This window comes from Salvelinus alpinus, chromosome 5 (assembly GCF_045679555.1).
Source record: "Salvelinus alpinus chromosome 5, SLU_Salpinus.1, whole genome shotgun sequence".
Taxonomy (NCBI): domain Eukaryota; kingdom Metazoa; phylum Chordata; class Actinopteri; order Salmoniformes; family Salmonidae; genus Salvelinus; species Salvelinus alpinus.
Window position 1 is genome coordinate 55,342,292 of NC_092090.1, and position 22,977 is coordinate 55,365,268.

The following is a 22,977-nucleotide window of genomic DNA, read 5'->3' on the forward strand; positions in this document are numbered from 1 at the left end:
TTGGCCGGCCCACAAGAATGGAATGGTCTACCGTATCAAAAGCTTTGGCCAAGTCAATAAAAATAGCAGCACAACATTGCTTAGAATCAGGGGCAATGGTGACATCATTTAAGGCCTTTAAGGTTGCAGTGACACATCCATAACCTGACCGGAAATCAGATTGCGTACCCGAGAGAATACTATAGACATCAAGAAAGCCAGTCAGTTGATTATTGACAAGTTTTTTCAACACTTTGATAAACAGGGCAAAATAGAAATTGGCCTATAACAGTTAGGATCAGTTTGATCTCCCCCTTTAAATAAAGGACATACTGCCTTCCAAGCAATGGGAACCTCCCCAGAGAGGAGAGACAGGTTAAAAAGGTCAGAGATGGGGCAGCATCATTAAAGAAGAAAGGGTCTAAACTATCTGACCCAGATGTTTTTTGGGGTCAAGTTTAATGAGCTCCTTTAACACCTCGGACTCAGTGACTGCCTTCAGGGAGAAACTTTGTAGCGGGGGAAAAATAGGAAGGAGCATCGGGGATAGTCGCATTAGAAGTGGTGGGAGATTAGGAAATGTTGGACAGGCAAGGAGGCATGGCTGAGTCAAATAGGAATCCTGACTTAATGAAGTGGTGATTAAAGAGCTCAGCCATGTGCTACTTGTCAGTAACAACCACATCATCAACATTGAGGGACATGGGCAGCTGTGAGGAGGAGGGTTTAATCTCCAGGTCTTGAACCGTTTTCCAGAACTTCTTGGGGTTAGACCCACAGAGAGAGAACTGCTCCTTACAGTAACTAACTTTGGCCTTCCGGATAGCCTGAGTGAACTTATTTCTAATTTGCCTGAGTATGCATGTGCCGAGTGATTTGCCAAATGGAATTCATGAGGTGGAGTAATAATCTGAGCCAGATCAGTCGAACCAGGGGCTAAATCTGTTTTTAATTCAAAATTTCTTTATGGCCGTGTATTTGTTAACGATACCATGAATATTTCAAAATTCACTAAGGTCATTACAGAAAACACCAGACTGAAACCTATCAGAATTATTTATACGGATAACATCAAGGAGAGTAGCCTTTTCTGGGTGTTTGAAGTCATATCTTGTGGGATTGGTAATAATCTGAGAAAGATTTAAGGAGTCCCATTGCTTTTGGACTTGGTCAGGTGGTTTAAGCATGTCCCAGTTTAGGTCACCTAGCAGGACAAATTCAGACTTAGTGTGAGGGGCCAGGAGAGAGCTTAGGGCATTTAGGGTACAGGCCAGTGCTGATGGTAGCCGATAACACCCAGCAACAGTAAACAAAGAGTTATTTGAATGTTTAATGCGTAAAACCAGCAAATCAAATTGTTTGGGGACAGACTTGGTGGAGACAACCGAGCACTGAAGGTGTTCCTTGGTAAAGATTGTCACTCCACCACCTTTGGAAGATCTGTCTTGCCGAAAAAGGTTCAAAACATTCTTTCTTAACCACGTCTCAGTAATGACCAACACATCTGGATTGGAGCTGTGAAGCCACACTTTCAATTGATCAATTTTAGGTAATAAGCTTCTAGTGTTAATGTGCAGAAAACCCAGGCTTTTACGAGAGCAGAAATCAGTGAAGCAGATATCAGAGCACAAATCAGAATTGGGGCTAGCAACAGTAGATGGGCCTGGATGATGTTATCCTTACTGCTGATTATATCTGGAAATGTGCATGTACACCCTGGCCCATCTACTGTTGCTAGCCCCAAGAGAGCTAATATTAATAATATGCATGTCAGTCTCTCAAAGTGGAGGAGAGCTTGACTTCATCACTGCTTGTATTTGCAAGAGGTATTGGCATGTTGAATGATGAGCTGTCTGTTTGACCTACTGGTTTGGAAATTGCTCCCAGGGATGAACCAGACTTGTGGAGGTCTACAATTTTTCTGAGGTCTTGGCTGATTTATTTTGATTATCCCATGATGTCAAGCAAAGAGGCACTGAGTTTGAAGGTAGGCCTTGAAATACATCAACAGGTACACCTCCAATTGACTAAAATGATGTCAATTAGCCTATCAGAAGCTTCTAAAGCCATGACATCATGTTCTGGAATTGTCCAAGCTGTTTAAAGGCACAGTCAATTTAGTGTATGTAAACTTCTGACCCACTGGAATTGTGATACAGTGAATTATAAGTGAAATAATCTGTCTATAAACAATTGTTGGAAAAATTACTTGTGTCATGCACAAAGTAGATGTCCTAACCGACTTGCCAAAACTATAGTTTGTTAACTTTGTTAACTTTTTTTAAATTTGTGGAGTGGTTGAAAAATGATTTTTAATGACTCCAACCTAAGTGTATGTAAACTTTTGACTTCAACTGTATGTGTTAGTGGTGGAGTAGGGGCCTGAGGGCACACAGTCTGTGAATGTATTGTAATGTTTTTAAAATTGTATAAACTGCCTTAATTTTCCTGGACCCCAGGAAGAGTAGTTGCTGCCTTGGCAGCAGTTAATGGGGATCCGTAATAAATACTACAGTCCCTGGTTCGAATCCAGGCTGTATCACATCCGGCTGTAATTAGGAGTCCCATAGGGTGGTGCACAATTGGCCCAGTGTCATCCGGGTTTGGCCGGGTTAGGCCGTCATTGTAAATAAGAATTTGTTCTTAACTGACTTGCCTAGTTAAATAAAGGTAAAAATAACTAAAACAATTATAATAATACAATCAGGGCACAGCAGAGGAGAGGGAGAACTCTGCAGTGTTGATTTATAACATTTGAATGTGCATTAGATGACAAGATCATATTGTACAGGTAACATGAATACAAAGCCGGCGAGAGGTGAGTAGAATAGAATGGGAGGCCAAGAGTCCGTGTAACCAATAGAGAATAAGTGTCCCGAGTGTGGGAACACACACAGACTGTCCCACGGTTGGGTAAACAAGCAAGTTAATTGTCAACAAAGCACACAGGAATCAGGAGGCAAATGGCATAAAGCACAAGAGAAAAATATATCAACTTGGGGCTAGCCATTGTTAGTTCAGAGTCACTTGCCCCAACAGTGCACATGTGCTGGAGGCGAGCGAACGCTCGGGAGCGAGGGGGGAGTGTGACGGGGGTACCTGAACCAGACAGGGGGAGACAGGCCAGGGCAGACGGTGAACAGATCGCCAGGTGGGATCAAAGCTGCAGTGGGAGCAGGCAACGGGAGTAGGTGTCACACCCACTTGGGATAAGCTTTTTTCGGGAGGCAGATTCCTTGTAGAACGTCCCAGCTAGCTAGCTAACATAGCTAGTAAGTCTCTATCCATCTTTTCCATGTGGAAAAGGAGGTCGTTAGCTAGCTATATCTTTTCAGTGTCGAGGAGGATATCTTTCAGTTTTGTGTTGGATGATATTTCCAGGTTACGCTGTGTTTCTTCTGCAGGTTTTGGCTTGTTAGAAGTTTTTTATTGATCATCCGTGGTAGCAATAGTCCATTCAGGTAATTTTGTCCAAAATCAAAGTTGTAGGTATGAAATTGTAATTTGGATTGAAGGTTTTGATGTTGAGGTTAGTGTCATGTATAAATCCTTGCAAAAAAATGCAGGTTTATCTGCTGCTTCCTCTGCTGGAGCTTGGTCCACGCTCTCTTTCACTCTCCTATTCTCTCTCTATTTCTCACCTAAATCTCCAACATCTGCTTCCCTGTCCTCTCCTTCAAAAATAGACAATTCAAGACTTTAAACCTGTTGTATTGATATAAAACAATAACAATGCATCTTTAATTGCTAATCTACAACCTTTATAGTTGGCTTACTTATTTTTCTACTACATCTGTTGCAGATCCAGAGGGTGGATTCCTGCAATGTATTCTGGTAGGTATTGCCTCGGAGGACAGTGTCTTCCATGAACCCTGTTGAAAGAGAGACATTTTCAACAGAAAAGTTTCAGATATGACTGAAATTCATTTTTATTGACAAAGATAGTAGCTCTACATAATCAGAATAAAACACTCTTCAAAGTGCTCCTCGCACACAGCATAACCCCCTTTCTTCAGGTCATCGAAAGACTTCTGCAGACTGATGTCCCTACGTCTGATGTTTGACAGCCATATCTTCCTCCTGAGTAATTGAAAAGTGTGTAAGGTTTAATATCACATTTATTGAATTCACAGCAGAGGTGTGTCTGAACACACACTGACTGAGATCCTTATTTTAATGTGTTAAATTAAGTGATTTGTGTGTAGCAAGCACATTTATATGTGAAGCTTGTCTTACTTCAATGTTCTACCTTCTATTAGTATTCATTAGTTGAATATTTCAGAGGCATGTTGTTGATGCATGCTATGTTGCTCATTGGTAGTGTTTGGTAGGACTGGTTGACGTAATCTTTCTCTTTCTAAAACTTGTGTAATTACGGTCTTTATGTTTTCCATTTTATGGAAATATGACTGGCTAATGTGTTCTCTTTCTCTCGCACGACTAGAGCAGCTTATATCCTTTCCAGGAGCAGAAGAGGCCTCTGAAGTTTCTGGTGTCTGATAATTAGAACCTGAGTAAGAACTCGACGGACACTATGAAAGCTTAAACCAAGTTTATTCATCCCAAAGGATCGAACAGCTAAACAGAAAAATACATATTCACACAAGCACTGATATTTAATCCTTTCTCCTATGCTGAGTCTCCTCCTACACATCTGAACAGCCAATGCATCTCTGTTGCTAGACAGAACCTTAGTGATATCTGTTCTTCCTCACTTCATCTGACCTGACCTCTGTCCCAACGCGCTCACTCCTCTCCAACTCACGGCGGTCATGGTGACTGGTACCAGACTGCGTCACTTCTCCTCCCATAGGATCCCTGATGGCTAAAAATAACATATCCTGACGTAATGTAAACATTATACATTCCGCTCTCTCCCTCAATGACATGAATAAGTACATTTTATGATTTCATAAGTCAAGAAATCAGAACCCATCACTGGGAATCACCAGTTGTTTTTAAACCTCTTCTCTGGGACCCCCAGTCATTGTGTGTATATAGGCCAGTACCAGTGTTTTTTGTTTAAATAAAGTTCATGGTTTATGGTTGTGTTCTAGATCCTTGTTCTTCTATTCTTCTACACAATACACTGAAGTTTAAGAAGTCCTTTAGATGTTTGTGAGCCTAAGGACACCTCCTTTTTACATTTACATTTTAGTAATTTTAGCAGACGCTCTTATCCGCTCCTTCTGCCACCTCTGTCACCTGAACCTGCTGCAGACCACCTGCAGACCACCTGAACTACATTTGGCATCATCTGCTGGAGTTGGGTCTATGCTCATGGTCTCCTGCGCTCTCCTGCTCTCTTTCTCATCTCTACTCTAGTTTCTGCTGGATGTTGGTATATGCTTAAGGTCTCCTGTTTATAGTTCATTTAGTAGTGTAGTTATTGTTATAACATCTGTGGTAGTATATATTGTAGTTTGTAGATAATAGTTTATGGTTATGTCCTCTATCCCTGTTATTCACCCTGATTTTATAAAATAGTACTCCACAGTTAATTTAACCTCTCTGGGATATGTGGGACACAAGCGTCCCACATGTCCAACATCCAGTGAAAATGCAGAGCACCAAATTCAAATAAATTACTATAAAAAATTTAACTTTCATGAAATCACACATGCAATACAACAAATTAAAGCTACACTTGTTGTGAATCCAGCCAACGTGTCAGATTTCAAAAAGGCTTTACGACGAAAGCACACCAAAAGATTATGTTATGACGTGTTGCTGTGCGTTTTGTTGCCAACTTTACTTTGCTAGCTTTGCTTTGCTAGCTGACAACTTTACGTTTATATTTTTAGTTTTTCCATCACAACTTTTTTCCCTCATTCAACTTTTTCACTCCGGACGCTTTATCTGGACATGGTTCGTCAGCACCTTCAACAGCCGAAGCTAAGTAGTAACTTTAACATGATGTCTTCTAACTGCATTCGCTGTACTCATAATATACAGGAGAATGATCGCCTAACGGCGAGGATAGCTGTGCTGCAAGCCCAGCTTCAGACGCAATCGTTAGGCAAGGGTAATTTCAGTGTAGGAAAGGGTGAAACAGCGTCTGTGCCACCAGTAAGTACAGATAGTAACGTTAGTATAAATACCCCCGCACTGTCCCCGCAGCCGGACAATTTTCTCATGGCTTCTGGAGGGAAATGCTGTTGGAATGCTCAACCGGTGTCGCTCATTCAGCCGACAGAAACTTTCAACCGGTTTTCCCCATTGAGTAGCGAGTCGGAGTCTGAGGCCGAGTCTTCTCTTGTCTCTACTCCTCCCGTTACGGGGTCTGAGACGCCGAAGGCTCCCACCATTAGCTCTGACAAATTGAAAACCCTAGTCATTGGCGACTCCATTACCCGCAGTATTAGACTTAAAACGAATCACCCAGCGATCATACACTGTTTACCAGGGGGCAGGGCTACCGACGTTAAGGGGTTATATCCTTCCTGTTTGGCCCTGTCCGGGGGTATCATCGGATGGGGCCACAGTGTCTCCTGACCCCTCCTGTCTCAGCCTCCAGTATTTATGCTGCAGTAGTTTATGTGTCGGGGGGCTAGGGTCAGTTGGTTATACCTGGAGTACTTCTCCTATCTTATCCAGTGTCCTGTGTGAATTTAAGTATGCTCTCTCTAATTCTCTCATTCTCTCTTTCTTTCTCTCTCTCGGAGAACCTGAGCCCTAGGACCATACGTCACGGCAAACCGGGCATGATGACTCCTTGCTGTCCCCAGTCCACCTGGCCTTGCTGCTGTTCCAGTTTCAACTGTTCTGCCTGCTGTTATGGAACCCCTACCTGTTCAACTCTTAATGATCGGCTATGAAAAGCCAACTGACTTTTATTCCTGATTATTATTTGACCATGCTTGTCATTTATGAACATTTTGAAAATCTTGGCTCTCTCTAATTCTCTCCTTCTTTCTCTCTCTCGGAGGACCGGAGCCCTAGGACCATACGTCAGGACTACCGGGCATGATGACTCCTTGCTGTCCCCAGTCCGCCTGGCCCTGCTGCTATTCCAGTTTCAACTGTTCTGCCTGCGGTTATGGAACCCCTACCTGTCCCAGACCTGCTGTTTTCAATTCTTAATGATCGGCTATGAAAAGCCAACTGACATTTATTCCTGATTATTATTTGACCATGCTTGTCATTTATGAACATTTTGAAAATCTTGGCTCTCTCTAATTCTCTCCTTCTCTCTCTCTTTCTCTCTCTCGGAGGACCTGAGCCCTGGGACCGTGCGTCGGGGCTGCCGTGCGTGATGGCTCCTTGCTGTCCCCAGTCCACCTGGCCTTGCTGCTATTCCAGTTTCAGCTGTTCTGCCTGCGGTTATGGAACCGCCACCTGTCCCGGACCTGCTATTTTCAACTCTTGATGATCGGCTATGAAAAGCCAACTGAAAATTATTCATGATTATTATTTGACCATGCTTGTCACTTATGAACATTTTGAACATCTTGGCATAGTTCTGTTATAATCTCCACCCAGCACAGCCAGAAGAGGACTGGCCACCCCTCATAGCCTGGTTCCTCTCTAGGTTTCTTCCTAGGTTTTGGCCTTTCTAGGGAGTTTTTCCTAGCCACCGTGCTTCTACACCTGCATTGCTTGCTGTTTGGGGTTTTAGGCTGGGTGTCTGTACAGCACTTCGAGATATTAGCTGATGTACGAAGGGCTATATAAAATAAACTTGATTTGATTTGATTTGATTATGTTAGGTCAGTACATAGTCACAGAAAAACACAGCCATTTTTCCAGCCAAAGAGAGGAGTCACAAAAAGCAGAAATAGAGATAGAATTAATCACTAACCTTTGATGATCTTCAGATGACACTCATAGGACTTCATGTTACACAATACATGTATGTCTTGTTCAATAAAGTTCATATTTATATCCAAAGATCTCAGTTTAACATTGGCGCGTTACGTTCAGCAATGTTTTCCTTCCAAAACATCCGGTGATTTTGCAGAGAACCACATCAATTTACAGAAATACTCATCATAAACGTTGATGAAAATACAAGTGTTATGCATGGAACTTTAGAAAAACTTCTCCTTAATGCAACCGCTGTGTCAGATTTCAAAAAAGCTTTACCGAAAAAGCACACCATGCAATAATCTGAGTACAGCGCTCAGACAACAAAACAAGCAATACAGATATCCGCCATGTTGTGGAGTCAACAAAGTCAGAAATAGCATTATAAATATTCACTTACCTTTGATGATCTTCATCACAATGCACTCCCAGGAATCCCAGTTCCACAATAAATGTTTGATTTGTTCGATAAAGTCCATCATTTATGTCCAAATACCTCCTTTTTGTTCACGTGTTTAGTACACAATCCAAACTCACGACGCGCGGGCAGGTCCAGGCAAAAGTTCAGACGAAACGTCATATTACAGTTCGTAGAAACATGTCAAACGAAGTATAGAATCAATCTTTAGGATGTTTTTATCATAAATCTTCAATAATGTTCCAACCGGAGAATTCCTTTGTCTGTAGAAATGCAATGGAACAAAGGTCGCTCTCACGTGAGCGCGCATGACCAGCTCATGGCACTCTGCCAGACTCCTGACTCAAAGAGCCCTCATTCCCCCCCTCCTTCACAGTAGAAGCATCAAACAAGGTTCTAAAGACTGTTGACATCTAGTGGAAGCCTTAGGAAGTGCAATATGACCCCATTGACACTGTATATTCGATAGGCAATGACCTGAAAAACTACAAACCTCAGATTTCCCACTTCCTGGTTGGATTTTTTCTCGGGTTTTTGCCTGCCATATGAGTTCTGTTATACTCACAGACATCATTCAAACAGTTTTATAAACGTCAGAGTGTTTTCTATCCAAATGTACTAATAATATGCATATATTAGCAACTGGGCCTGAGTAGCAGGTAGTTTACTCTGGGCACCTTATTCATCCAAGCTACTCAATACTGCCCCCCAGTCCCAAAGAAGTTAAACAGCAGCCATGTAGTTTTTCTCTCTATATGTATAAGAGGAGTATGACGTAGACCACAGAAGTCAGCAGAAAGGCAGCCATACTTGCTACTCTTTTGACCCAGTACCCAAATGAGGACCTTACAGTCTTTACTGATCGTGTCCTGCCATAGTTAGTTGTGTACAGTGCGTTCGGAAAGTATTCAGACCCCTTGACTTGTTCCACATTTTGTTGCGTTACAGCCTTATTCTAAAATCGATTAAATCGTTTTTTCCCCCTAATCAATTTACACAATTTAAACCCCATAATGACAAATCAAAAACAGGTTTTTAGACATTTTTGCTCATTTATAAAAAATAAAAAAATGAAATATTACATTTACATAAGAATTCAGACCCTTCACTCAGTACTTTGTTGAAGTACCTTCGGCAGTGATTACAGCCTTGAGTCTTCTTGGGTATGACGCTACAAGCTTTGCACACCAGTATTCTTCTCTGCAGATCCTCTCAAGCTAGGTCAGGATGAATTGGGAGCGTTGCTGCACAGCTATTTTCAGGTCTCTCCCGAGATATTCGATTGGGTTGAAGTCCGGGCTCTGGCTGGGCCACTCAAGGACATTCAGAGACTTGTCCCGCGGCCAATCCTGCGTTGTCTTGGCTGGGTGCTTAGGCTCGTTGTCCTGTAGCAAGGTGAACCTTCGCCCCAGTCTGAGGTCCTGAGCTCCGGTTTTTAGCCAGGACCTCTCTGTACTTTTCTCCGTTCATCTTTCCCTCAATCCTGACTAGTCTCCCAGTCTCTGCCGCTGAAAACATCCCCACAGCATGATGCTGCTACCACCATGCTTCACCGTAGGGATGGTGCCAGGTTTCCTCCAGACTTGACGCTTGGCATTTAGGCCAAAGAGTTCAATCTTGATTTCATCAGACCAGAGAATCTTGTTTCTCATGGTCTGAGAATCCTTTAGGTGCCTTTTGGCAAACTCCAAGCAGACTGTTGTCTTTTACTGAGAAGTGGCTTCCGTCTGGCCACTCTACCATAAAGTCCTGATTGGTGGTATGCTGCAGAGACGGTTGTCCTTCTGGAAGGTGTCTCCTATCTCCACAGAGGAACTCTGGAGCTCTGTCAGAGTGACCATCGGGTTCTTGGTCACCTCCCTAACCAAGGCCCTTCGCCCCCGATTGCTCAGTTTGTCCGGGCGGCCAGGTCAAGGAAGAGTCTTGGTGGTTCCAAACTTCTTCCATTTAAGAATGATGGCAGCCACTGTGTTCTTGGGGACCTTCAATGCTGCAGACATTTTTTGGTACCCTTCCATAGATCTTTGCCTCGACACAATCCTGTCTCTGAGCTCTACGGATAATTATTTCAAACTCATGACTTGGTTTTTGCTCTGACATGCACTGTCAACTGTGGGACCTTACAAAGACAGGTGTGTGCCTTTCCAAATCATGTCCAATCAATTGAATTTACCACCAGTGGACTCCAATCAAGTTGTAGAAACATCACATGGATGATCAATGGAAAAAGGATGTACCTGAGCTCAATTTGTAGTCTCATAGCAAGGGTCTGAATACTTCTGTAAATAAGGCATTTCTGTTTATTATTTTTAAGAAATTTGCAAAAAAGTATGAACCTGTTTTCACTTTGTCATTATGGGGTATTGTGTGTGATTTTGTATTTAATAAATTTTATAATAACATGCAGACCAGAACGCCCACGCACGTGCGTCCGTGTGCACAATAGCGCGCATGTTGATATTTAAAATAAAATAAAATGTTATTTGGCACATGCGCCGAATACAACAGGTGTAGACCTTACAGTGAAATGCTTACTTATAAGTTACACAACAATGACGTTTTAATAAAACACCCCAATTTTATAATTTTTTTCTAGTAGAGATAAGAATAACAAATAATTAAAGAGTAGCAGTAAATAACAATATCGGGGCTATATACAGGGGGTACCGGTAGAGTCGAAGTGCGGGGGCACCGGTGTCAAGGTAATTGAGGTAATATGTACATGTAGGTATAGTTATTAAAGTGACTATGAATAGATAATAATAGCGAGTAGCAGCGCAGAAGCAAATAGTCTGGGTAGCCATTTGATTAGCTGTTCAGGAGTCTTATGGCTTAGGGGTAGAAGCTGTTTAGAAGCCTCTTGGACATAGACTTGGCACTCCGGTACCACTCCGGTACCGCTCCGGTACCCTTATTTTACCAGGTAAATTAACTAAGAACACATTCTCATTTACAGCAATGACCTGAGCAATAAACTCAGCAAAAAAAGAAACGTCCTCTCACTGATGTGCCAGTTCTTGCTGTGAGATGTTACCCCACTCTTCCACCAAGACACCTGCAAGTTCCCGGACATTTCTGGGGGGAATGGCCCTAGCCCTCACCCTCCGATCCAACAGGTCCTAGACGTGCTCAATGGGATTGAGATCCGGGCTCTTCGCTGGCCATGGCAGAACACTGACAATCCTGTCTTGCAGGAAATCATGCACAGAACGAGCAGTATGGATGGTGGCATTGTCATGCTGGAGGGTCATGTCAGGATGCAGGAAGGGTACCACATGAGGGAGGAGGATGTTTTCCCTGTAACGCACAGCATTGGGATTGCCTGCAATGACAACAAGCTCAGTCCGATGATGCTGTGACACACCGCCCCAGACCATGACGGACCCTCCACCTCCAAATCGTTCCCACTCCAGAGTACAGGCCTCGGTGTAACCCTCATTCCTTCGACGATAAACGCGAATCCGACCATCACCCCTGGTGAGACAAAACCGCGATTCGTCAGTGAAGAGCACTTTTTGCCAGTCCAGTGACGGTGGGTTTGTGCCCATAGGCAACGTTGTTGCCGGTGATGTCTGGTGAGAAACTGCTTTACAACAGGCCTACAAGCCCTCAGTCCAGCCTCTCTCAGCCTATTGTGGACAGTCTGAGCACTGATGGAGGGTTTGTGCGTTCCTGGTGTAACTCGGGCAGTTGTTGTTGCCAACCTGTACCTGTCCCACAAGTGTGATGTTTGGATGTACCGATTCTGTGCAGGTGTTGTTACACGTGATCTGCCACTGCGAGGACAATCAGCTGTCCGTCATGTCTCCCTGTAGCGCTGTCTTCGGCGTCTCACAGTACGGACATTGCAATTTATTGCCCTGGCCACATCTGCAGTCCTCATGCCTCCTTGCAGCATGCCTAAGGCACATTCACACAGATGAGCAGGGACCATAGGCATCTTTATTTTGGTGTTTTTCAGAGTTAGTAGAAATGCCTCTTTAGTGTCCTAAGTTTTCATAACTGTGACCTTAATTGCCTACCGTCTGTAAGCTGTTAGTTGTCTTAACGACCGTTCCACAGGTGCATGTTCATTGATTGTTTATGGTTCATTGAACAAGCATGGGAAAGTGTTAAAACCCTTTACAATGAAGATCCGTGAAGTTAATTGGATTTTTACGAATTATCTTTGAAAGACAGGGTCCTGAAAAAGAGACCTTTCTTTTTTTGCTGAGTTTAGTTACAGTGGAGAGGAGGGGGATGAATAAGCCAATTGTAAATTGGAGATGATTAGGTGACCGTGATGGTATGAGGGCCAGATTGGTAATTTAGCCAGGACACCAGGGTTAATAAATATTAATTTGTGGACAGGTAAAAAAGCATTAAACATATATGGCATTTTAGCTAGCTAGCTTGCTGTTGCTAGATCATTTGTCCTGGGATATAATCATTGGGTTATTTGACCTGAAATCCACAGGTTCCTTTACTCAGACAATTAATCCACAGATAAAAGGGTAAACTGAGTTTGTTTCTAGTAATCTCTCCTCCTTCAGGCTTCTTCTTCTTCTATGGACTTTATATGGTGGTTGGCAACCAACTTTAAGGTGAATTACCACCACCAACTGGATTGGAGCGTGGACTTCAGTTCATCTTTCAATCACTGATGTGGTATATGCTCCTAAAAACCAAAGAGGAGATGGGAGAGGAGCCAAGTTCTATTTTAGCGCTAAGCTACAAAGATTCTCGTTGACGCGAGTAGTGTGGGTGCAATGATTGAATAACCTGTATGTGTACATTTATTTCGCAACGCTCGCACACGCGACGCAGGTGGTGTGTGGCCAGCGCATAAGGCTGTAACTTAACAAAATGTAGAAAAAGGGAAGGGGTCTGAATACTTTCCGAATGCAATGTATATGGACTCTATCCCTGTAGTCTTCTGACTTCTGGGGGTCTACATCACACTCCTTATCTTCAATCAAAACTAACACATTCCTCTCTGTGAGATACCACCATAACAACCATTGCCTGATTAGAACAGATTCTAGAACAAAGATCCACACTTTAGCTTATCCTATGAAAAATGTTCAGTTGCTGCCTTCTTGAACCTCCTGATTGCGCTTTTGAAGCGATGCTCTAATTCTACACATGGTGCATGCATGCTCAACGTGTTCTTCCAGGTTGTGATCAAATGCTCTTTATTTTCATGGTTTCTATATGTTCTATATTTTTCACCACATTAACTGGCCTTTCATAAATGTCTGTTAAATGTACAACCTTTTGAGTTTTGTCTATTTTCTGAAGATGCATATAATTATAGTGTTTTATGGTATTCTGAACTAATCTGATCATAGGGCAACAGAACTGAAGTTGTTGCCTATACAATGTCTTACAGACATCAACCATAACTTAAGAGGTACTTAATGGTGTTCTACAGCTGGATAAATTGCTTTGCAATGACCCAGTGTCACAAATTATGGCTCCTATTGATTGTGCAGCATACCCTGGGATACCCTTGGATGTAATATAACTGGGCACATTAGTCAACTAACGTTAGCTAGCCATGCTGCCTCATCATCATTATACTCAGCTATTGTTTCATTACTGGTAGCATGTTTTATCTATCTGTGATCACCAGTGATCATTGCTTAAGTGATTGATTAGATGGGTAGTCATGGATACAGCACACTATTGATTCTCTTTATTTATTATATACCTTTCAACGTCTGTTGGAAATTGGAAAACTGATTTTCCTCCCTTTCTCTGGACAGTATTGCAGCAGATTGCTGCACATAGCCTCATCTTTCTATCTCGTAATAATTGCAGTAGTTATTGGGATATTTGACAAACACATGAGATTCCAGCTCAACAATTTCATAATCAAGCGAGAAATTAGGTTTGCGTAACGATTAAAAAAAAAAATGTTGCTTCCCCTCCCCCTAAACAAAATCATAGAGAACATTTTACATTTATTGATGACGTATGTGTCTTATCGTGAATTTTTATTTTCCGAGACGGAGGACTAGTAGTGGAAAAACGTACAAAGACATCGATTTCTAGCTGTTTAAGCCAAGTACGTTTTTTGTTGTTGTTATTTGTGAGTTGAGAATTAGCTAGCTATCACCAAGAAGAGGACAAGTACCATTTGTGCGCATACTGAATATGCATGACATTTTTAATTAGGAAAACGCCCAGTACGTAGTGCACTCGTCCTAAACAAAGTAATCTCTATAAACAATTAGGTAAGTCTACCAACCTTAGTGCACTCTGTTTGATACAGATTTTAGTTTTGGAAACAGAAAACTGTATGTAGATCAAATGTTTAATTGATTAGAAAATTAGCAGAATGTCGGCCAAAATCCATCTTGTTCCAGTTTCTCCCACTGTGGCCAATGGGCTTCCTCACATCACCATATTTGGTAGTGAGTGGAAACGCCAACCGGATGCTTCACATTTATACATCCGGTGAAATCGGTATCCTTGTTCTATCTGTGAGATTATGGGTGTGTTCGTAAATTCACTCGGAAGTGCCAGAAGGCGTTTGTAAATTCAGAGTGTAGTCAGATTGTCCAAATCAAATCAAATCAAATGTTTTTGGTCACATACACATGGTTAACAGATGTTATTGCTAGTGTAGCGAAATGCTTATGCTTCTAGATCCGACAGTGCAGCAGTATCTAACAGGTAATATCTAACAATTCCACAACAAAACCTAATATCTAACAAATTCCACAACAAAACCTAATACACACAATCTAGTAAAGGAATGGGATAAGAATATATAAAATATATGGATGAGCAGTGACAGAGCGGCTAAGATGCCATAGATAGTATAGAATAGATAGTGTAGGATACAGTATATACAGTATATCACAAAAGTGAGTACACCCCTCACATTTTCATGTGACAACACTGAAGAAATGACACTTTGCTACAATGTAAAGTAGTGAGTGTACAGCTTGTATAACAGTGTAAATGTAGGACATTTTCACAAAATGTTGGACATTTTCACTTAGGGGTGTACTCACTTTTGTTGCCAGCGGTTTAGACATTAATGGCTGTGTGTTGAGTTATTTTGAGGGGACAGCAAATTTACACTGTTATTTCTTCAGTGTTGTCACATGAAAAGATATACTGAAATATTTACAAAAATGTGAGGGGTGTACTCACTTTTGTGATATACTGTACATATGAGATAAGTAATGCGAGATATGTAAACATTCTTAAAGTGGCATTATTAAAGTGACTAGTGTTCCATTTATTAAAGTGGCCAATGATATCAGGTCTGTAGGTAGGCAGCCACCTCTCTGGGCTAGTTAAGGCTGTTTAACAAATCTGATGGCCTTGAGAAAGAAGCTGTTTTTCAATCTCTCTGTCCCAGCTTTGATGCACCTGTACTGACCTCGCCTTCTGGATGGAAGCGGGGTGAACAGGCAGTGGCTCGGTTGGTGGTTATTGTTCTTGATGATCTTTTTTGCTTCCTGTGGAATCGGGTGTTGTAGGTGTCCTGGAGGGCAGGTAGTTTGCTCCCGGGGATGCGTTGTGCAGACCGCACCACCCTCTGGAGAGCCCTGCGGTTGTGGGCGGTACAGTTACTGAACCAGGCAGTGATACAGCATGACAGGATGCTCTCGATTGTGCACCTGTAAAAGTTAGTGAGGGTTTTCGGTGACAAGGCGCTGCTGCGCCTTCTTCTCCAACCTGTCTGTGTGCGTAGACCATTTCAGTTTGTCTGTGATATGTACACCGAGATGGCGTTTCCTACATTCACCACCTGGGGGCGGCCTGTCAGGAAGTCCAGGACCCAGTTGCGCAGGGCGGGGTCGAGACCCAGGGACTCAAGCTTTATGATGAGTTTGAAGGGTACTATGGTGTTGAATGCTGAGCTGTAGTCAATGAACAGCACTCTTACATAGGTAGTCCGTTTGTAAATTCTCTGGGAGTGTTCAGTGCGCACACTGGACGCTCTGGCCAAGGAGTAGCGTTGATCTGAACTTTCTGACCTCACAATGGCAGTCAAGTACCCAAGCTAACTGGGTAAAGTTAGCTAGCCACTTCTGTAAGTAAATGAGCGAACACCCCACTCTGACCATTTTTCTCGCCCTAGCAGAGCTGGTTAGGATGTTTTAATGTTATCTAGACTAGAGCGTTGGTAACTAACTGTGCTGCCGAAATCAAATTAATTACGTTTTTTTTGCCGACGTTTACTGACACTGGTCATATTCAACAGGTGTTTTACGTTCGTAAATCCATCAGTGCAGTCTGGCACACTCAGACAACAGCGCTCTGATATCGAATAGATAGCCAGAGTGAATTTCTGAACGTTGAAAACAACGTTCGGCCATCTTGGAGGCTATCTCTAGTTCATATGCCGCGTTCAAAACAACAGGGAGCTCGGTCCGACGTCTGAGCGTTCAAACTATTGGGAACTCGGGAAAAAAAACTAAATCCGACTGGGGAAAATCGATTTGAACGGCCATCCAACACGGAATTCCTACTCGGGAACTCTGGCCTCTTTCTAGAGTTCCGACCTGAAAATCACTGACTTCTTGATTTGACATCGTATTTTTCCGAGTTCCTAGTTGTTTTGAATGCGGCATTAGTATTGCTCAATGCGTAAAGGACGGTATGTGACGTCATTATAGAACTCCTGTGAACGGCGGGGTCGACTATTCGGTAGAGTACGGTACTTTCATAGTTACCACGTTATATTAGCGAGCGCTAAAGTTATCGTATAGCATACTGCCTTTACATTTGTATCTAAACCAACCTGTTTATACGTTGTTTCCATCAAGGTAAACTCAAAAACATGGCAGAAAGTGACTGGGATACCGTGACCATACTGAGGAAGAAGGGACCAACTGTCGCACAGTCGAAGTCGAAACAGGTAGTTAACGTTAGTTAGGTAGAGGCAGGCTTGTCTAATGCGTTTGCGAACGTTAGCTGATTACTAGCGTAGTCTGGCTAGCCAGCGTCTGAACACGCATGTCAGTGAACTGGGACCTAGCTGGCTTGGCTAGCTGGCTTGGCTATCTTTTGCCTTAAACTATTAGCATTTTTTTTTCTAGTCTTACTAGCTGTCTACCCTGCTAGCTTATTTGCATTCGAACTAGTAATAAGTTGGCCATAAATGGTTCCAAATGTACCTAACTAGCTAGTAACGTTAGCTAACTAACGTTACTATACTGTAGCAAGTTATGTTAACCAAATATGGTGGTGGTATTATTATTGACTTTCCCTTTAAACGGTGTGTGTCTTGTAATGTGGCTTTTAACAAGTTAAAATGTATGAACTTTCTACACAGTCAGGACACATTGACACAACAATGTGATACGTTACTGTCGTTTAGGCTGTTGCAGCAGCTCAAAGACGTGGAGAAGAACTTGATACCACTAAGAAATGTAAGAACTCCCATCAATGTTCTGCTGTCCTTGTATTATATTTTGGTTTGGTAGGATGTTGTGCCATGTCTGTGGTTATTATTCAATGTTGAGATAAGATGGATAGCTTGCTACACACACCATCTCAATAATGTCATCAAGGTCTTGAGTTTTTACTACATTTTTGTTCTTTCCTGCCAACTAGATTTTCATTATCTCCAATGATGGAATCATGGCAGTATATAGCAAATGTTTGAATTGTGTACTAAAGGGGAGTAAACTTATTCATATTTAAGCACAAACGCACACATTTGTCTGCGACATAAGTCTAGAAATCAAGTTATTTAAATCTGCCAATACAGGTTGCTAGAGCCTTTTTGTATATTCATATAGTGCCATTTTGTATGATATGTAACTAAAGGGGCCACCCATTGTCTTTCGACAACTAGGCTACATCAGAGCAGACTGCTGTAAATCTCTGACATAAGACGATGCCAATCTTGATTCTTGGGATCCACAGGGTGTACTTTTTCCAGCCTAGTTGTAACATACAGTAGTTGATTAAACTCAAGTGCTTTATGATTAGTTGAGTCAAGTGTGTCTACTGGGCTGAAACAAAAGCCTGCAGACCATGTGGGTCCCCAGGATCAGGAATGAAGAACAGAGGGTGGTCCTTTTTGTTTCAGTCTTGTATCTTAGAATTAATTTAAGATCGTGCAGCATTGGCCTGATAGTCCCAATAATTAGATCTTGTTGTTGAATTTATGTTAGCTTATTACCCAGAGTTTCCCAATCTTGGTCCTCTGGACCCTAATGGGGGCACATTTTGGTTTTTGCCTTAACACTACACAGATGATTCAAATGATCAAAGCTGGGTGATTAGTTGATTATTTAAATCATCTGTGTAGTGCTAGGGGAAAAAACAAAATGTACACCCCTTGGTCTCGAGCACTGAGTTTGAGAAACCCTGTTATTACCTTTCTCTCCCTCTCTCAGGGGCTGCAGGACAAAACAAACAGCACGTGATCACCAAGAATACAGCAAAGCTTGACAGAGAGACTGAAGAGCTTCAACACCAAAGAGTATCTCTGGAGGTGGGCAAGGTCATCCAACAAGGCCGGCAAAATCAGGGCCTGACGCAGAAAGACCTGGCCACTGTAAGTACACTCTCCCAAATGTGGATGAAGAGTTTAAAATATAGGAACTCAGTTCATTTTCACTGATGGTTGTTTATTGAAGTGTATTTACCTTGGCTTAGCAGGGCTTGGATCAAATAAATGTTCTATACCAGTCATGGATATGTTGTTGGTGTTATTTAAATTTTTAGAAAATCAATGAAAAACCACAGATAATTGGAGACTACGAATCTGGAAAGGCTATCCCCAATAACCAAGTCATGGGAAAGATTGAAAGAGCAATTGGTGAGTTTTATTTACAGGTCTTTTTTCTGTCATAGCTTCATATCACCCTTCTTGCAACATAGGCCTGTTTGACACCATTATTGGGTTATTTTTGTACTAACTAGTCTGATTACAATCATATTTGATTATATCAGTATCACTAATGGAACAATTAAGCCCAGGTGTTTAGAGATGGTGTCAACAAAAATCTGAGCGTTTTTCATCCATGTTATCCATAGGACTGAAGTTGCGCGGGAAGGACATTGGGAAACCCTTGGAGGCAGTCCCAAAGAAAAAGTGAAGGCAATGCCTTGAAGCAGCTTAGCCTACTGTACTACCACCACAGCTGACAGCCTTGTCAATTCTCTGGAGAGCTAGCACATCTTAACCAGTTTATTTAATTAACTTGGGCTGCTACTTTCTTTTACTGCCCTGATTCCAGTAATGAATGTCAAGCCTGTGGGACCTGATTTAAACAATATTGCATAACTAGATACAAATTTATTGTGGTTTTGTTTTGCATCTGGCTTTCAGCAAACCACAAGAAGAGAATTGATTTTACTGAATGGTTTTAATGTCTACAAAACTATATTCTATACTCCCTAAGGTCTGTCTCCATGCACGTTCTGTGGTCATTCCCTTTCAACTAGACATGGATAAGTTTGGCATTTTGGCTAAAATGTTTTATTGTAGTGTATGGTTTTCAAACATTTATGCAAGAATGCTGCTTTCATGGGCTGGTCTCTCCTGAAAATGTGATTTATTAATTCTCAAGGGCCTAAAGTTAAACTAAATAATGAAATATGGTATATGGAACCATTGTGTCTTAATCAATCATTCTACTTAGATTGGTTTTTGGACACAATGTTGCCATAAGCAGTACCAAAGACTTTAGCTGTATGTCCACCAGATGCACATTTGTTTTTCCATATGTTGTTTTTGCCGGATGTGTAGCCTGCATTTTCCGTACTAGATGCACATGTGCTTCGCAAGGCTGCAGAACGGTTTGCAGCATGGAGAAGATCATTTTCGCCCTGATCGACCAAAGCAAATGATTATAACAGATTAAAGTTATTCTCCTATTGACCTACTGGTTACATAGGCTGGGTGAGATACTAACAGACTGGTGCGCATTACAACAATTCATCATTACTGAACAAAAATAAACATAACATGAAACAATTTAAGATTTGATTAGTTACACTTCATATGAGGAAATCGGTCAATTGAAGTAAATTCATTAAGCTCTAATCTATACATTTCACATGACTGGAACTACAACATCGACAGCATCTTTTGGTCACAGATACCTTTAATATAAAAGTGGTGTGGATCAGAAAACTAGTCAGGATCTGGTGTGACCACCATTTGCCTCATGCAGCACAACACATCTTTGCATACTGTTGATTGTGGCCTGTGGAATGTTATCCCACTCTTCAATGGCTGTGTGGAGTTGCAGGAATTGGAACACACTGTCGTACACGTCAATCCAGAGCATCCCAAACAAGCTCAATGAGTGACATTTCTGAAGAGTATGCAGGCCATGGAAGAACTGGGACATTTCCAGCTTTCAGAAGTTGTGTACAGATCGTTGCGCCATGCATTATAATGCTGAAACATGAGGTGATGGCGGATGAATGGCACGACAATGGGCCTCAGGATCTCATCACGGTGTCTGCATTCAATTGCCATCGATAAAATGCAATTGTGTTTGCGCCTGCTCATACCATAACCCCACAGCCACCATGGGGCATTCTGTTCACATTGACAACAGCAAACCGCTCTCACACAACGCCTTACAACGTGGTCTGCGGGTGTGAGGCCGGTTGGACGTACTGCCAAACTCTAAAACAACGTTGGAGGTGGCTTATGGTAGAGCTTAACATTACATTCTCTGGCAACAGGTCTGGTGGACATTCCTGCAGTCAGCATGCTAATTGCACACTCCATCAAAACTTCCGCCATCTAACAGGGATGTAAAACAATTTGTACACAACATTTGAGAGAAATACTATTGTGTGTATTGGAATGTTTCCAAGATATTTTATTTCAGCTCATGAAACATGGGACCAACACTTCAAATGTGTTTATATTTTTGTTCAGTATAGTTTTCTTGTCTTCTGTCTCTAGCAACATCAATACATTTAACTGGTTCTAATATAGAGTACGGATTTCAAGTCACTAGCTTGCCCTGCATGATAAATTACACAAGTCCTTCAACCGGTGTCTTCTTGTCTATAACTACAATAGTCATAATTTTGGCCTCTATGGTGACTCTTCCCCATAGGGAACTTTTATGAACTTCTGTTTGTACCACCGCACGGTAATACAAAGTACGAGTTGAAAATATTGAACTCGTGGTACGTACAGCAGCCTAGTGCTTGATCCCAAATTTAGCGTTGCGGACTGCTCCATTGACAATGAATGACTTCCGCCGGAACGCAGTTTGATGCTTCTGGTGGAACTTAAGCGTTGACTTAACTCTGCCAGCAGCGAAAAATACATCTCGGCTCAGCCATGTCTGCTGAATTTGTGCTGTAAAACCTGCGCCAATATTGCAAATCACTACGGAAACGCATTGAACAAACCCAGTTGATAAACGTATATGTATTTTTTTTAAGGAAGCTGGATCGCTAACAATGACTGTTACGTTAGCAACAAGCTAGCTAACGTTATCTATATCCACAAGTACGTGTAGTCGTCAACGTTTTACACGGTTGGGTGTCACAACAGTATTGTTGGTGACGATGCCATTTATTAGCTACTGCCAACCAGAAAATTTTGTTAGCTAGCTGCTTAATCTGTCGCGCAACCCGAACCGTTTTCTTCGAGAACTACGACAACGCTACCCCAGCCCTGCCCATCCAGGCAGTCAGTGGTAACAAAACAAGAGATTGGAGCGATGACGGCAACATCATGTCTGAGAGATATCCTTTAGTCGAGAAAGCCCTCTCGGAGAGCTATGCTCGGTTTAGGTTCAAGGACACGTCACTGCTAATTTGGCAACAGCAGCAAATGGAGCTGGAACAGGGACCACCGAGTAACTACCTCAGTCGGAGTCAAAGTACGTGGTACAGTCAGTATGGAAACCAGGCAGTCGTGGTACGGGACAAACGAACTGTCACAATGGATCCAACTGCTGACACTGGAAATTCCAGAATATGTTTGATTATGTGACAGTTATAGTGACACATACATTTATTCATATGCCCTAAACTTCAATATTTGTAAACTGTTTGTGCAAAAATATATGGTGCAGACTGAAGTTGAGTATTTGTGTCCTGAAAGACGTCTGCCAGAAACATGTCATGACCATTCACTGGGCAAATATGTGCTGGTCAAAGCAAAGTAAGCCTGTGCATGTACATTGGGGTATGGAAGTGTTAGCTAAGGCTTACATTGGGGCGGCAGGTATCCTAGTGGTTAGGGCGTTGGACTTGTAACCGAAAGGTTGCAAGATCGAATCCCCGAGCTGACAAGGTAAAAATGTCGTTCTGCCCCTTGACAAGGCAGTTAACTCACTGTTCCTAGGCCGTCATTGAAAATTAGAATTTGTTCTTTACTGATTTGCCTAGTTAAAGGTAAAAAATAAATGATAATTTTTGTATTTCAATGCAGTATTGTCAATTTATGCGCTTGTCTCAAAAACACTTGTAACAAGACAATTGTTGCAACAGCAAGTGGAGGTTGATTATGTGTATTGTCCTGTAAAATAGAAGTCTGCACTTTCAATTCAATTTCTGTCTGTTACATACCACAAACCTTTAACATAGCTAATGCCCCTGCCAGCTTTAACAGCTGTGATGTGGATAGTATACAAAGACTCCAGTAGCTTACAATTGTATGTTTTGTAGTTTATTAATTAAAACAAAGGAACTCAGAAAATAAGGGCTCCCATGTAAATAATTACATCAAATATTCACTTTGTTTGCCCTGTATCCCCATGTAATTTCATCCTTAAAACAACATGAATCTTTCATTTCTCAAAGACATGTCTACAGAAGTTACTATACTGTGC

General features: G+C 42.0%; 2 protein-coding genes and 1 long non-coding RNA gene across 6 annotated transcripts; 2 read left to right on the forward strand and 1 right to left on the reverse strand.

The window, feature by feature from the left end:
• Positions 1 to 2,700: 2,700 nt before the first annotated feature.
• Positions 2,701 to 15,816, reverse strand: LOC139575118 (uncharacterized). The gene is made up of 2 exons (XR_011674897.1): positions 15,582 to 15,816; positions 2,701 to 4,059 (listed from the first exon to the last, which is right to left on the reverse strand). It is a non-coding gene; the product is annotated as an uncharacterized lncRNA (long non-coding RNA).
• Positions 15,817 to 15,949: 133 nt separating this feature from the next.
• LOC139575115 (endothelial differentiation-related factor 1 homolog) lies at positions 15,950 to 20,141 on the forward strand. Of its 4 annotated transcripts, none has more exons than XM_071400122.1 (6): positions 15,950 to 16,238; positions 16,975 to 17,066; positions 17,529 to 17,580; positions 18,556 to 18,716; positions 18,887 to 18,980; positions 19,199 to 20,141. In XM_071400122.1, exons 2-6 carry the CDS (start codon positions 16,989 to 16,991, stop codon positions 19,258 to 19,260), a joined length of 447 nt encoding a protein of 148 aa, XP_071256223.1. In that variant the 5' UTR covers positions 15,950 to 16,238; positions 16,975 to 16,988; the 3' UTR covers positions 19,261 to 20,141. The 4 variants fall into 4 exon arrangements, with proteins under 4 accessions (XP_071256223.1, XP_071256224.1, XP_071256221.1 ...); XM_071400123.1 differs by lacking the exon at positions 15,950 to 16,238 and adding an exon at positions 16,417 to 16,860; XM_071400120.1 differs by lacking the exon at positions 15,950 to 16,238 and adding an exon at positions 16,511 to 16,855.
• Positions 20,142 to 20,279: 138 nt separating this feature from the next.
• LOC139575116 (putative uncharacterized protein BRD3OS) lies at positions 20,280 to 22,566 on the forward strand. The gene has a single exon (XM_071400125.1). It carries the CDS (start codon positions 21,876 to 21,878, stop codon positions 22,134 to 22,136), a length of 261 nt encoding a protein of 86 aa, XP_071256226.1. The 5' UTR covers positions 20,280 to 21,875; the 3' UTR covers positions 22,137 to 22,566.
• Positions 22,567 to 22,977: the final 411 nt, after the last annotated feature.

Bases quoted from the DNA above. Each gene is read 5' to 3' on its own strand.
- LOC139575115 (XM_071400122.1), top strand. From the start codon at position 16,989: ATGGCAGAAAGTGACTGGGATACCGTGACCATACTGAGGAAGAAGGGA. The intron at 18,717-18,886 runs GTAAGTACACTC...TTAAATTTTTAG, and splicing joins CGCAGAAAGACCTGGCCACT to AAAATCAATGAAAAACCACA. The intron at 18,981-19,198 runs GTGAGTTTTATT...TGTTATCCATAG, and splicing joins AAAGATTGAAAGAGCAATTG to GACTGAAGTTGCGCGGGAAG.
- LOC139575116 (XM_071400125.1), top strand. From the start codon at position 21,876: ATGTCTGAGAGATATCCTTTAGTCGAGAAAGCCCTCTCGGAGAGCTAT.